The 16,588-nt window shown below is 36.1% G+C and overlaps 1 protein-coding gene across 1 annotated transcript in view; it reads right to left on the minus strand.

Annotated features, from left to right (window-relative positions):
* mafb (v-maf avian musculoaponeurotic fibrosarcoma oncogene homolog b (paralog b)) overlaps positions 1-16,014 on the minus strand; it is a 101,410-nt gene extending 85,396 nt beyond the window's left edge. The window contains exons 1-2 of the mRNA XM_048159582.1: positions 14,601-16,014; positions 6,617-6,684 (exon numbers count right to left, since the gene is read on the minus strand). Of these exons, the coding sequence (XP_048015539.1) occupies positions 6,657-6,684; positions 14,601-15,565 (993 nt within the window). The 5' untranslated portion in view covers positions 15,566-16,014 and the 3' untranslated portion in view covers positions 6,617-6,656. The remainder of the gene's footprint in view (positions 1-6,616; positions 6,685-14,600) is intronic.
* Between the last annotated feature and the right edge of the window lie 574 nt (positions 16,015-16,588).

Raw genomic sequence — 16,588 nt, forward strand, 5'->3', positions numbered from 1 at the left:
TAGCTACTAAATACTGTACATCTTCAACAGTGTAATTAGACTAATCACTCTCTTTAAAAAGTATTGCATTACAGTTGAACAATACAAGGACATGAAACAGCTCTTTAAATTCTTTCAAATAAATTATATAAAATTGCATAATTTTTTCTAGTATTTAAAGGGAGAAAGTTACATTAAAAACATACATTTTACAGAAAAATTAAAAGTAATCCCTTACTTTACTTTTTCAGAGTAAAATTAAATTGCAGTAATTAATTTCTTAGTAAAACATTACACCCAACACCCAATGTATTCAAATAATAAGACTTAAGTGTGCTTTTTTGTTCCAATCAAGTAGGACTAAAGTACATCTTCATATGTGATTTCATCATCACTTCTATTGTCTTTGAAAAGTGTACAGTATGAAAAACTAAAAATATACTATATAATATGTAATTTCTATTGATACTTATATATCATGTATTTAAATATTATGCATTAATGATGAAATTGCAATTTAGTGCATTTAAAAATGTATTATTTACAGATAAATGATAATCAAGTTCATTACATGCATGTTAGTCAACACTTCAAAATAAGTGTCTTGTTTTAAAGAACAAGACAAAAACATAATTATTTAAAATATACTTAAAAGTAACACTTTTAATTTAACATCATTGCAAAGTGACCTTTTTAAAGTCTACTTAAGTAGTCATAAAAGTGGACTATTTAATACACTAAAGTGGCCTTTTTATATTAATATTAAAATTATTTAATTATATTATTTTAATAATTATATTATCTGCAGGTATTTTTTTTTTAAATATATACTTTACTTACTAAGATTTGAAGTACACTACAAGTGCACATTCAACACAATTAAGCACACTTCCTTTTTCACAAGGACAGCATTTTACAGCTGAAACACAAGCAACATGATGATGCTGCCATCTAAGATACATTTAAGCCAAAATTTGAAACAGAGAAGGCAATCCCAGAATCCACTGCATGACAGTCGAAGCTCAGAATAATGTTGACTATAAATATTTCTTTCAATACTGCAGAGTATCACTAAAAATAGTTGAATCTAATAATAAATAAAAAAAAAACTATTGGTGTTAGCAATGTTGCTAGCATCAAACTAAAACTTTTCCTCATATTTCTGGACGATAATGACTTACAGAAGTGTGAAATTCAGGAGCTGTATGCCAGGCTGACTGCAATTTAGCTATCGCGTGTGAGCTGTGGTGCATTATGGGAGTTCAGTCCACCTCCACTGACCGGATGAATCGGAGGTGGTGATTGAAGCAGACGTTTTGGGTCAGTCAGGACGCTAATAAGGTACAGCGACAGTAAACTCAGGCCTCTCTGTGAGGATGCGACTGCAACAAGCCTTTAAAATACCTGTAAAACATTTTAAACACGCTTTTTAAAATGTTCACAAGCCCCTCGCTCCTCTTAACGGCTCTGTTGCACTTCCTGACATGAAAATTTAAACAAGCACTTACAGTCTGAGCCGGAGCCAGTGCGGATATTGGATTTCTAAAAGCACACCATACAGACAGGTTTTGGGGGATTTTTCACATCACTGCATCAGAATACATTCAGAGAATTTGTAAATGTGTAAACAATTTAACATTTCCAACTATATTCATATCCAAAATACAAGCTTTGAGTCTGTAAATAATATCTTTTAGCAATATACCATTACTGTATATGTTACATTACTATCATACTAAACTTCATTTGACTTTTGTTTTTGAAAACAATTAAGAATAGTACCACAATCAATTATGAATTGTAAATTGAAAAAATCTATCAAATCAATTTTAATCATGACCAGATTTCATGATCCAATGAACTGTTTCTAATTAAACATAATCGTTATCCTGCCAAATATCAGTGTTACTTTAGTATAAGAAATATAGTTTTTGTTCAGATTTTGAGTTAGATTTTTGTATTTTCTGTTTTCATTTTAATTTTAGTTACAGTTTTTTTTTTTTTTAATTTTTATTGTGTTTTGTCATTGTTATTAGTTTTGTTTTAAAATAAATCTACACAGTTCAACAGTTTCAATTTTTTTAAGTATTTAAAGTCAATGAAGGGTTCATTTATTTTCTGAATTTCATATTCTGTCAGCTGATCAGATACATGTTATTGGTGTAAAATAAATGTTTATATATATATATATATATATATATATATATATATATATATATATATTTTTTTTTTTTTTTTTTTTTTTTTTAATTGATTAATCAGTCAATTTCAGATTAGATTGATCTTTAATAAAATAAATACACAGTAATTCCCAAAAAGTATTCTGTGAAAAATGTTCGTTACAGCTGTTACAAGTTGCAAGATATTTAACATGCTAAAATGTTTTTCACCTGTATATTATGAGCTCAAACACATATCCAGCGGATACAGATGTGCGCCACATCCGTCAGCACACGAGGCGCGGTGAACGCATGCGTGTTCAGAAACAGCCCCTGCCTCCTCAGCCCTGTTATTTCCTTATTTATTTATTTCTGATAGTTAGTTCCCGCAGAGCTCGCAAAATTAATGTCAGCCGGCAGAAAATAGACATCGAAAGCTAAAATTCAGCACTTTCTGCCCACAGAAGTTATTTGTCAAGCTAACAAGGAGGCGAAGAGGCACCCTGTTCCTGTGCCGCGGCCCTGGGAAAATATATGCCATCGAATCTACTGCAAGGAATAAAAGAATAAAACCCAGGCACTCGTGGAGAGAAGGAGAGAGGGTTATGGATGCCACCTCTGTCACAGACACATTCATCCTTACAGCCTGTCCGCAGACGGATGAACTGACCAGACGACAGACTGAAGCCACTGTAAAACACCAGTTATATGAGCCCGTAAAAATACAGTTATATACTGTAAATATCTCTAAACACCAACACTGCCGTTTGTCTCAGGGACGTCGTGTGAGGACTGTGTTGGAGCTGAATGCATCTTTGCGCATCAATGCGCATTGTAAAATAAAAAAATTGATCAATAAATCATGATAACATGTTTTTACATTACTTTAACTCATCAAAATAAGTTTTCAGCTTTTTTATAACATTTCGTGATTTGTTTTCACAACATTTTTTCTTTTGTCAAATCAACTTAATATAACATAATATTTAGAGTTTCCGCTGATTAAACCAATCACCTTCATTGCATTAGCTCAAATTTTTATTTTTAATGAATTCAAAATTTTAAGGCAACCAGGTAACTTACTTGTTTAAGTTAAACCAACAATTCTTTTTTACAGTGAAGATATATGAGATTCAACTCATTTTTAAAGTCAGTTTAATATAATTTAAGTTGAAATGACTTGTGCAGCCAAGTTGACTGTACTTAAAAATTTACAAATGAACTTAAGTTTGTTTTTAATGTAAATGTAACATTTGCATTTATCCTTAGTTCCATTTTTTGAAAACCTCTTTATTATTCTAAATAAACATTTAGAAACATTTAATAATTAAAAAACATAAATAATTCAAAGTTTAAATAAATGTTTTGTTTCTAAATATGTCATGTGGTGTAACCAAGTAAAAAGTAATAATTAAAAAAAAAAAAAAAAAAAAATATATATAAAATAAAAAAAATAATATATATATATATATATATATATGAATCATAAATATCATGATATTTTCTTGGGGTTATTCCATTTGACGGCCTGAAATAAACTTGTCATGTCATAAAAAGGCTAAATTAACTGATATGTTTAGAGACATAATTACCTTTTATATATATATATATATATATATATATATATATATATATATATATATATATATATATATATAATGGGGGAATTCTAGAATGTCATTTTGTGCTTTTCTTGCCATATGACAACAAAATGGCTTACTGCATGTTGTTTATTCCACACTGACTGAATAAAATTTTAAACCAACAATTTTTCCATATAAATTAAGGGGTGAAAAAAATGATTGAAAGTGTCTGATGCTGATCTCAGTATGGTTACTCCACCCTGACATCCATCAATCAATCTGTGTATTTATACATCTATAAAAAGGGTGAGAAAAAAAGACACTGACCCAAAAACAAGTCTTTCTCTATTGCTATTCAACAGTGTGGATTACTACAAGGTTTAATTAAACAGCAGACATAAAACGCTACAGAGAGAATGTTAGAGGAAAGACCAGGGGCAAAAAAAAGAAGAAGAAACCACAGATGGCTGTAGAAGGAGAGAGAGAGGATGGATGCTACAGGCTACAGGAAGCATTAATGACTTTGAGTGCTGCGTTTTGGTGGAAATATATGCGCTTTGATCAGAGAAACAACATTAATAATCTCATAAATATAAAGACACAGCATGAAGAGATGTTTAAACGTCCTAAAACCCACAGCACAGTGAAGTTTTCCTATTATTAGTTTCCCCTGGTGTTTACTGAAGCTGTGATGAGTGTGTGGCGGGAGGTTTTTTTCGGGCCTGAACTGAGCTGTAGGTCAGCGGGGATGACAGCGGGCAGTACAGAACCAGTTCTCCTTGAGTCTGGCTGTATTTTTATCCACGCGGGTTGAGCCGGTGTCTTCAGGAGGTGCTGCTAAATATAACTCATATCCTTACTGGCTTTGGTTACATTCAACATACAAACACACACACATATTTAGACAGCGGATGGGATGAGGATAGAGTTTGTGCGTTTTGTTAACCAGGACAAAATCACTTTTCACAATCGCTAATGCAACAACTACATCCCACCGATGACACTAAGGAAAGTATCTCCATATGCAAATAAGACAAAAAACATGTTGTGTACTTCCTGTGCCCTGATTATGACCCTACCTGTGTGTTTCATTGTACCGGAAATGTGTGGTTTAATGCTGGCGAATCAACGCAAAACATCGATACCATCCTATCAGATTCACCCTCTGCTAACTACAACAAGATCATGCACACACACTTAAGGCTATATTAGTCTTACAGATGCAATGCAATGGTTTTCATAGTAAACTTAAAGTAATTACCAGAACTTAACCTAATCCTTAAAATAAACCTTCACAAAACCTATTCAGCAGCAGATTTAAAGCATTGGCCAATTTATGAGTCTTTGAAATAGTGAGTTAAACTCACACATCTGTGTTTCACAGGTTTCAGTATGTTAGACAGGACATTTTCTAGTGGCCGGTCGGTCAGTTTACTGTATGTTGGGATAACCAGTGACAATAACACTCCGTTACAACACACCTGAAAACAAAGACATTGAACAAACTCGCAGAACCGCCATCAAACCTGCCGCATCTCCAGACATCACAAACTAACCTTTCTTTATTTCTGTCAGTAATGCTGCTGACAATTTCATGCGACATGAATGCTATATAAATATATGAGAATATGACTGTGTGAGAATAAAGCACGTCACAATACACTGCACATCAGAAGTGCGGTTTTCACTGACGATCACAAAACAAATGATAATGTACTCATTGAATAAACAAACCTGGAAATAATCATTATTACAAAATTATAATTGGAATTATAGTTAAATAATTATGCACAATATGTTTAAAGGTGCAATATGTAATATTTTCTGTCCGCTAGAGGTCGCTAGAGGCCTATTCAAAACAAAGGCGTAGCTTGATGACGCCAAGTTTGAGAGTGGAATCTTGGGACATGTGGTCTTCACATCATCACAGCCAGTGGAAACAATCTGGATTTTATTATGACTCAGTCGCCGGCGCTGCTTCCGCTTTTCCGGTCATGAGTATGAGGTAACGCAGCTCTGTTTATCATATTAGATACATTTGAGAGTGTTGAAAATGATGTTATAACGTTACTCTGTGCGTTCGCTCGGCGGCTGCTGTGAGACACTGTTACACACTGCAGTAAGATAGATCGATTTTACAATATCTTATTAAATGCTGGATGGCTTGTGTTGATAAATGGCATGCAACTACTTCACAAAATAGTGTTTTTCTCTGAGGCGTGGTAAAGCATGGTACTCGCAAAAAATCAAGAAAATTAGATTTATTCAATAAGAGTAAATGTGTTGAGCTATATAACAATTAGTTTTCTGTCTATAAATATATCAAAACAAATATTCCCTTGTCTATTAAAACATGTAAATATTAAAGCGTCTTTGGTGTTTCCATGGTTTCTACAAAATAAAACCTCGGAAACCAAGGGTAACGCGGGTATGACGCAATTGACAGGCGACTCCTCACACGTCCCGGAGCCTTGGTTAAAACTGCAATTTTCTCACGATTTACAAATAGTTGGAAACATTTGGGATATTGTAAGTACTCAAGTGAACAATATATATAACACTGGCCTAGTGGCTTTTGGATATTTTACTGCAAAAATATTACATATTGCACCTTTAATATTTGTTCAGTGTTCCTTTACGTACTATGTATAACATTTTAATTAGGAAAAGTTTAAAGAACATTGTATTTTACTTGACTTTTGTTCTTTTTAAACAATACTCTGTTCAATTTCTGAACTGTAGAAACGATTTTGAAAATGTGGAGTCTAAAAATCACATTTATATATAGAAAATTCCACTATAATTATATATACACTAGAATAATAGTACTATTGTACTCATAAATAAGGATTATAATCATTTTTGTCTGCACAGAATGAAAATCTTTGCTCTTACCTCAGACTGCAGGGGCAAAGGGCAGGGGTCAGAGGTCATATCACAGGTGTAGAAACTTTCGTGATGTCCTTCCATGATGAACAAAATGTGCAAAAGACAAAAAGATAAAAAAAAAAAAAATTACTATAATATAATGAAATAAGCATAATGATTCATCAATTCATCAGACACAGTTAATAGAGAAAAACTGCAGTGTAAATGACACTTTTCCTTCTTACATACGCTCAAGTGTAGAGCTTGTGTTAAACAATGTTAAAGTTAGCAGTTGTTCTGCCACATGTCCCCTACAGACCGCTAAAAAAAGCCCGTTAAATCCCTCGACTCGACCCAGTTCAGTTCACAAAGACATTCATTCTGTTCTGTAATCACTGCGGGCCCGGCTGAGTGAACTTTGACCTCAGACACATTCTCTGCGCGTGACATTTGTGTTTAGAGCAAATTCTATTAGAGTAAAATATATCCTGAAAGATTAGAGAGCAAACGGTAACATCTATCCTGTACGATCTCCACCTCAGGATGTGAACAGCGTTTAAAAACAGTGATAACAGCTCTAAAAGAGAAAGCTCACCCACAAACCTGTGAAAACTTCTTTGCTCTCGTGCAGATAGACTTCATCGATTCCTGTTTGTACCGTCAAACGAACCACACGTGAAATGCTTTGGAAACACGTTTTTTTGTGTGGAAAACAGACGGTTAGATCTCCATTGTGTTTCACCGAAGAAAGAAAACAATATGGGGTTTGAACATGGGTGATAAATTAATGACAATTTCTTTATTTTTATTTATTTTTTTTTTTTTCTCAGCACAAGCTCAGTGGAAAAACGGCCTGTGGCGATATTTCTGCATAATCATATGACGTACGTTACTTCTTGCATGTTTCGCGGCACTTTCGATTTGAAAAGTAAGTGGCGCTAAAACCATCCAGTATTTTCCCAAACAGAGGAAAGTGTGTATCGCTGCAAGTTCGGATATGAAATGTCTGGTGAGTGGCGCTATAAGTTTCTCTTCTCCAAAGATGCTCCATTCATCGTTTGAAAATAACCCAACCGACAGTGTTAACAAAGCAAACGTGAGATAAAAAAAGTATTTGCTGAAGCAACTCCGCCATTTTAGCTTGCTAACAAGTCTTTGAGCTCGTTTTATCGAGTGTCTTGATTCCTTTCAGTTGCATTGCTGTATCAGATGGACTATTCGTTTACAAATCATGCAATATGGTAATATATATATATATATATATATATATATATATATATATATATATATATATATATATATATATTGAGGCCATAGTATTGGGCAAAAAGAAACCACGCGAAAATAATCTGTAATATTCATCTGATATCATAATTTGTGTGAAAATAAATAAATGTTGGTGTTTCACTTACACTATAGCGTTCATTTCAGCTGAAAACTGCTGTGAATTGGATGTAAGTCCGTTTTTTTTCCACTGAGCATGCGTTTATTTATTTATTTGGTTAACTGTTTTATATTGTTTAAAATTTGCATTTTGTATGGAAAACAGCAGCTTTGATATACTGCTATGCTGTTTTTATATTTGACGGAAAAGGTCATTAAAGTCACCATGAAATCATTCTTATTTTTTATTTTTTTTTGTGGAATATTGCCTTATTTATTTTAAATTATTTACCTGTGCACATCATTATTGTTTTAATCTTGAATCAAAATTACTTGCTCTCCCTCATCTCTTCTCTAATGAGGTGTTTACTGGCGTGAGGGCGGGGCAACCTGTCTCTCGCATGAGATCCACCAATAGCAAACCACAACCATCCAATCAATTCCCCACGGACAAAATCAAGCCCCGCCCTACATTAGTTCTTGTTCCAGAAGCTGTTTCACTATACGTCACAATGGGGAAGAAAAGACTAGCACAATTTATGTTTCATGCTGACTTCAACAAATCAAAAGAGAAAGAGAGAAACGTTTCGAGGGTGAATACACATGAATGACAAAATTGTAATTTCTGTAATTTTAAGATAGAGGTAACAGTCAAAAGCAAAGTAATCGCGGTTGTGAAACGGGACGTTGTGAAGGCGCATTATTGATACGAGTGGCACAGAGCAGCTCAAGGACTTGCTTGTGTTTTCATATTCACCTCACTGCTGTGCTCTCTGCCACAGGACATGACATCACTCGCCGGGGTCACGGCCCGCCACTGACTCCACAACGAAAAAAAAGGAAAGGGGGAAAGATGAAGACGAGAAAAGAAAGACTTGGGAAGTGGTGCTCTGTAGGTCACCTTGCCTGGCTGAGAGATCAATGTCGCTTTGACTCGCTGGTTAAAGAGAGAGAGCGCGAGAGACTGCAGCCGAGACACCTTGCCAGTAAATCACCTTGCCAGCTTCATTGAGATGCAGGTATAACACAGGATGGGCACAAGGCCAATACCTACAGTACCAACACACACACACACACACACACACACACACTCGTATATGGTCACTTCCTTAAACTCTTCCGTACTTTTGCAATTAACGGGATAGCTCAGGTTAACATTACAGTTCTCTCATGTCTTTCAAACAAAGCTATTTAGCTTTATTAGACTCAGAAAATATGCACAAAACATATGGACTGTTTTAGTCAGCCATGCTTTAGACATTGTGTGTGAGACATTAAGGTATAATTATATAAATAACAATAAATTAAACTATATAATACAATAATAATAATAAAAAAATAGTGCAACTCTGCTATATGTAAATGATTGAAATGTAAATTTGCATGAGTTGGACTGTCTGTGATTTCCTATTGTTGACCTCGGATGCAAAAAAACAATATTGTGACCACTGTATTATTTGTATCGAATGATTTTATGATACTTTTATGGTGTTTTTTTAACTTTTTGTATCAGTCACCATCCACTTTCATTGTATGTAAAAGAGCAGCTTGAACCTTCTACTAAATCTCTCCTTTTCAAGTTTCCTTTAGTGTTTCACTGAAAAATAACATGAGGCTGAGCATTTTATTGCGGATTTATTATTTTTCAACACTGAATAAAAAAGATTTTTGCTGCTTGTTCAAATTACTTAATTAAAATGAGCTAAAGCAACACAATTCCCATACATTTTGCCATAACTTCATTTCATTGCATTCAATCCACTTAAATATATATTGAAGTTTACTTAATCCGTTTGTGTTGGGATTACATGAATGAATTTTGTTGCATTTACTGAAACTGGGAGGTGCTTGTTAGTTCCCAGCATGCATTGCAAATGGTTGAATCAAGATGATCATGATTTGGATGAATAAATCGTGAATCATGAACCTCACAAAATTCACTTTGAGACTGCTTAATTGGGTCACTTAAAAATGACTTGATTTCATCATGTTTAAGTTACATGATCAAATTTTGTTTGTGTAACTTAATTGATTGATGTGGGACCGATGTACACTATTAAATCATGTAAATTCAACACACTTATTTTTCAGTGTATTTATGTATTTTATTATGGTTCTGTTATATATTTTATTGTATTATTTTTCTGATGAACTCTGCCTTTAACTCACACCCGTAACGATCTAACGCATGGCTGGTTTCCCAAAACAAACACTAACATCATGCGTGGCGTCTCTTTTACTACAAGGAAAGCTTCAAACCTCAGGCAATCAACAAAAACACATCCATTTCCTCCGTGTAACGGTGGAGGGAAAGTTAAATTATTATCTTTTCAAATAGCTGCTCTATAACTCAGGTTTACAGAGGCAGAGAGGGGTCGGGGATGATGGACGCACATGGCAGGGACATAAACTCCCTCCTCTAAATCACTCTAAATGGAAATGTTTAGCGTGGAGAGATGCAGATGAGCTCGGATCCAACAGCACAGAGCTGCTTTCTCTGCCTCACAATGAAAAACGCCTGCGACACTTCAACACCACAGTGTACAAAACACAAAATGTCTGGAAAACGTTGTAAGGAACCTTTTTATATGTTAGATAACACATGGCCTTGATTATCAGTTAAATATTTAAAAATAAAGTATTTTTTACACTGTAAAAAAGAATTGTTGGTTTAACTTAAAAAAGTAAGTTACCTAGTTGAAATTAAAAATTTCATACAATGAAGGCGATTGATTTAATCAACAGAAACTCAAAATATTATATTACCTGAACCTCATTAATAATCTCCAAATTTGTTAGCCTCTTAATAAACTTCCCAGAATGCATTTGTTCAAATTATTTTGTCAACACAGTCGACTCCATCTTGACACTGGCATATTTCTTTGCGTTGCGCGAGGCCTTGCAGTTACGACGATCATTTTTAATCCACGCTGTGAGAAAATCACTCCGAGCGATTAAAAAAAAAAGCCTCCCAAGCTAAACATCGACTCCCAACAGAGACAAAGTCTGATATGATTAAAGATATTACCCTGTAACGCTGCTGTATGTAAATGATTGAAATGTCAATATGCATGAGTTGAACTGTGATTTCCTATTGTTGACCTCGGATGCAAAGGGCCGATATTGTGACAGAAGACAACTATATTATCTGTAATAACCTAATCAGGATTGCCCGCAGCCAATGATTAGGGCACATATGGTGTCAATATGCCGCTGCTGATTGAATTAAGTAGAATGGCAGTGTGTGTGTGCAGTGTGTGTGTGTGTGTGTGTGTGTGTGTGTTTAGTGCTAGACGCATGTCGGTTATGGAGCCAAGGTGTGAAAATATACAGGCTGTGTGTAATGAAATCCACTGGCTTCATTCACAAGCTGAAATGACATGTTTGCTTCGTACATGGTAATGTGGTGTTTCATCAGAAGCTGCTAAACAGGATGCGTTTCAGGACATCATTAAATGTTTGATTGTGTCTGATAATACTGGTTTCTGATCCGCCTCAGGGAAAAAAAAAAAGATAAAATGAGAGTTTTAAACAGATATTAGCTGCACATTTAATCACTGTAAAAAAGAATTGTTGGTTTAACTTAAAAAAAGTAAGTTAATACAATGAAGGCGATTGATTTAATCAACAGAAACTCAAAATATCATGTTATTTGAACCACATTAAACTAATTATTTAAGTTGATTTGACAAAAGAAAAAATGTTGTGATAACTAATCGTGAAATGTGATCAGTTTGCGATACGTACTGTATTAATTTTTGAAAGAATGTTGTAGTTTTTTAAAGCACAGCAAAAGTGTCATATTCTGTGTGACCAAACGAACAGGCAAATCTCTAATGTAATTATACTTTAAATGTAGCTACTTTTATTAACAAAAACAGTTTGTCTGGTAGAGTGTGTATCTTCAGCTCTGAGTTGTACCAGTGATGTCATTAACTAGTTGTGCATTTTGACCTCATCAAACAGAAAAGTCATAAATTACAGGCGGCGCAGCCACTCAAACGCAGTCCAACCCCAGCTGGAGAAAATCACCAATGATTCATCAATTTAAAGGAGCAGAAACAAGGTCTTTTCTCCACTATTAATCATGCAAGAAATCATTGTGCGTTTTCCTCGGCCTGTTCCCTGAGCTCAGAGCCGATCCTGCCTGTGAACGCGGCGTGTGCGTCATCCGCTTGATATTCAAATGATCATTGTGCTGATGAGCCACTACCTTTTCACTGAACGCCCTAAATTCAGACGTCCCACACACACTTCTTTTCACTTTCTTTCCAGCTGTGCGCCCACATCCTGTTTGCTGTGACAATGAGAGAGGAAGCTTGAGACACTCTGCTAATTATTTTGGGGCTGATAATAGTGATGGTTTGAGAGAAAGAATGACTGGCCTAAAGAGATTGAGAAAGGATAAGATGGAGAAGCTGAAAATGTGACATTGAGAAACAGGTTGTTATTTGTAAGTGGGGGTTATGATGTAAAATCATTTAAGCTTATAAATTGTGAATCTGAAACACTTCAGATTACAAACTCATTTGTTTTGGCGCACTCTAAGTGAAAGTAACTAAAGGGCCTGACTGGTAGTTCAGGGTGACAGGTAGAAAACAAATAGAGGTTATTAATTGTTAATAGTCTATAATGCCACCGTCAATATATGATAGTCTGAACCGTCATAATTTATCGAATTAAATACACTTCACTTCAGAGGCGAATCTGTTCGTCAGAATCACAGCTTTGTTTTGCGGAATATTCCCGTTATTGAAATGACAGTTTAAGCAAGTATAAACTCTCCCTAAATTAATGATTAACAAGGGCATCGAAACTAAACTGATGTGTGTGATAAGACGTGTGCAATTTGCAGGTTAGACGAAATGAGATTTTTATTTTTGCGGAGCAGAAAGACATTTTAAAAACGGAAAGGGGAAAAAAACGTATTTTCCCCCCTGAAATCAAGTGCTATTTAAAAAGACGTTTTGGGTTTGTAAATGAATATTTCTAAAATATCGAATCTGTCTTCTGTGAATTACCTATTGAAATATTCTGATACAAACTCTAATAGCGCGGGCAAACAGGGTTATCGCCTTTATCAGGAAATGTTGCTGTATATAGTGTTATGTTGGCTTCTTTCAAAGAAAAATAATTGTATATATTTTTTTAAAATATTATTTTAATTTAATTACAATTTAAGTAAATATGATTTAATGAGAGAATATTTTCTTCTTGACACTCGAGCGAACAGTCACGCGGCAACAAGTGAATTCGTGAACTTTCCTCAAAACTATTAGACGTTAAAAATCAAAAACGCTTATTTCATTTCCCAGTCAGCATGTGATATTAAACACTCTATTCAGTAAGAATGTCACATTTTAGGCGTACTCTAATGAATAAAACGAGAACATTTGATTTTTACATTTTTAACATTTATTGATGAACTACGATGCTCCAGTTTGTACAGTCAATATTTGTCAATTAATCGATATCAAATAATAAAACATGTATGTTATAGGATACACTGGTATTATTAAGTTTGTGAAAGGTTTTTATATCCCACCTGATGCAAGTAAAATGTTTTAAAGCAACGAGCTCCAAAATATTTCAAAATATTCTATAATGTGATAATTTGAGGCAAATCCTAAAATATGCTATAGGTTTTAAGTGCAGTATTTCGAGCGCGTGCCAAGACATACTCTTCATTCTTCATTGATGCAAGATTCCTCTCTTTAATGAGAATAATTATAAACACTTTAGTCCATTGAACAGTTTGAAATCGCTCATTTATGTCCCATATTTATGTGGAGTGACACATTTTTGGCAAATTAATCAGTCTTAAGTGTAAGTTACAGTTGTTTCAGAGGGGTTTAAGAAATGTCTCTTCATCCGAAACAGGATAATCATACACAGAATCAATCTTCTTGCCAAAAACACACGTTTCATCGCTGAAGGTGTTGTACAAAAATGACAGGCAATGTTTCATGTAGGAGATGAAAAGATGTCACACACTTTTTTGCTCATAGTCCCAAAAAAGTGGACGAGACCAGACAATGAGAAAATGAATGTAATGTCGGAGCATTTCAGTTCAGTTCGTTCAGGTAAAAGAAACAACAACAAAAAAGGTAAAACATCGTCAGCCAACATGACCAGCATGTAGGGTCGATCTCATACACAAATAAATACAATATTGAATGAGTTCTTCACAACAACACAGAATGTGATGTAGTTTCTAATGAACACAATGTCAGTCAAACACTCATTCAGCGAGTGTGTGCTCATGTAACCAGCATGTGTCACTTGAACTTTACAAAAATGTGAACTTAAAAGTTACGCAAGACGAGGCATAGGACAACATGGGAAATATCAAATGAAAGCACGTTCACATGTTACAGTTTCAACAGAAAACAACAAAAAATGGAAAATGTCCAATTGTCCAAAAACTAAACTCTAAAGCTTGATTTTTTTTTTTCATTGTTATCGGATTAAATTTACAATACACTCCGTTATCTAAATTTTGCGAAAAATAATGAGAATAAAAAAAAGTTAGGCTACTGCCCCGCGCGCGCCCAATCCAACACAGCGAGAATAAAGCGCGTGCGAAACTTTTGCACATCGCTGCTCTATTAAGTGCCGATAGACTCACATGAAAAACTCCGGGGACGACGGGTTGTTGTCGCTGCTGGATCCGTTTTCTCGGAAGCCGCTGCTGATGAGCTTCTCGTATTTTTCTTTGTACGCGTCTCTCTCGCGCACCAGTCTGGAGATCTCCTGCTTGAGGTGGTCCACCTGCTGCATGAGCTGGGTCTTCTCGCCCTCCAGGACGTGCCTCTGCTGGACCCTCTTGTAGCGACACGACTGCGCATAGCCTCTGTTTTTGAGGGTTCTCCTCTTCTGTTTGAGTCGGATGACCTCCTCTTTGCTGACCCCCCGGAGCTGGCGGTTGAGCTCGCGCACGGACATGGTCACCAGCTGCTCGTCCGAGAAGCGATCGTCCAGGTGCATGTGCTGGTGGCCGACGGAGTTGCCGTTGGACTGCACCCCGGGCGTCGGATGGTGGCCGGCCGGGTGGTGGTGGTGATGGTGGTGGTGGTGCGGTGCCCCGTTCTGGGCTGCTGCGGCGGCGATGACCGCGGAGACCACCGCGGCGGCGGATCCCATCTCCTCGCCGGCCATGGCGCCTCCCGGCCCGGCTGCGCTGGTAAACTGCTGCCCTCTAGCATAGCCGTCGAAGCTCTGGAGCTGGTGACTGCTGTTGATCAGCGCCTCCACTGCGTCCTCGGGGCTGAAGCCCAAAGCCTCCGGGTTGAGCTGCTGTTGGTAACCGGTCATCCAGTAAAAATCCTCCAGGTGCGCCTTCTGCTCGCTCCCGGAGCCCGGACTGGGCGCCGAGAAGCTTGGGGAAGGGGGAACCGAGCTGCAAGGCGTGCTCATCGGGGTGGAAGACAGGGATCCCCCGGCGATCAGGCGGCTGCACTGGCTGATGCTGCGATCGGGCTCCACCGGCTCCTTTTTCACTTCAAACTTCATCAGATCGAAGTCATTAACATATTCCATGGCCAGGGGACTGGTGGGCAGGTCGGAGCTGCTCATTGCCAGTTCTGATGCCATCCTTTTGCTGTTGACAGTCCTCCAAAGGGGGTGAAGAGCAGCTGTCAAAGTGGTCGGGTTCGAGACAGCGTGAGCCAGCTTGATTTCTTTATTTAATTCTTCAAAAGCAAAGAAAAGGCTTCGCGAGCGCCGGTTTATTTTTTAAATTGACGCGTTTTCGCCTCTCGCGCACAGACGCAGGAGCGCGCGCGTCTCCAGTTCCTCTCTCTTTGTACGCGAGTGTCGACGCGTTTGAGTCGCGAACATTTAACACTGCATGGCTTCGGGTTTTTTGTTTTTTTCTCTTTTTTTTCAATAGTTTCGTTGAAACGAAGACCGTAACATGTATGTGATTGGCAATTGGATGCTTGGCTGGGGAAAAAAAAAAGTACTCCGGGCTTGTTCTAGAGTTTTTAAAGGATCACCGAGCATAGGAGTATAAAAGCAATGCTGAGTTTTATAGCCGCCCTGACGTCAGGTTTGAAATACGAAATTGACTCGGACTCGTAGCCAATAGGCTCGCTGAATCGGAGGGTCAATTTACATACTAGAGAAGAAACAAAAGTTTTCCGAACTGTCAGAACTGACAGAGAGCTTAACGACGACTTTAACTCTTTATGGACATTTCTTTTTCTTTTCTTTTTTTTTCTTTTCTTTTTTTTTTTTTTTTGGTATGTAAAGCAGGTAAAGCTTCTGTATTTCTTGTATTTTTTTTCCACATAAGAGTTTAAAATCTAACAGTATGAAATGATGCATGATCAAAACACCATGCTTATATAATTTTATATATTAATACCTACTCTTTAAAATATAATTTACACTTACTGTAACTATACAACTATACATATAAAGGGTAATATTACATGTAGGCTATTCATATTTATATTTTTATATATTCATTATATATATATATATATATATATATATATATATAATGTGAATACTATTAATAATATTAAGATATATTGAAGAGGAAGAATTGCACAACGAATATGTTAATAACAGATGTACAGGTGTAACTGAACCAATTAAAATGTCCACATG

Source organism: Megalobrama amblycephala, linkage group LG15, assembly GCF_018812025.1.
Source record: "Megalobrama amblycephala isolate DHTTF-2021 linkage group LG15, ASM1881202v1, whole genome shotgun sequence".
Classification (NCBI taxonomy): Eukaryota; Metazoa; Chordata; class Actinopteri; order Cypriniformes; family Xenocyprididae; genus Megalobrama; species Megalobrama amblycephala.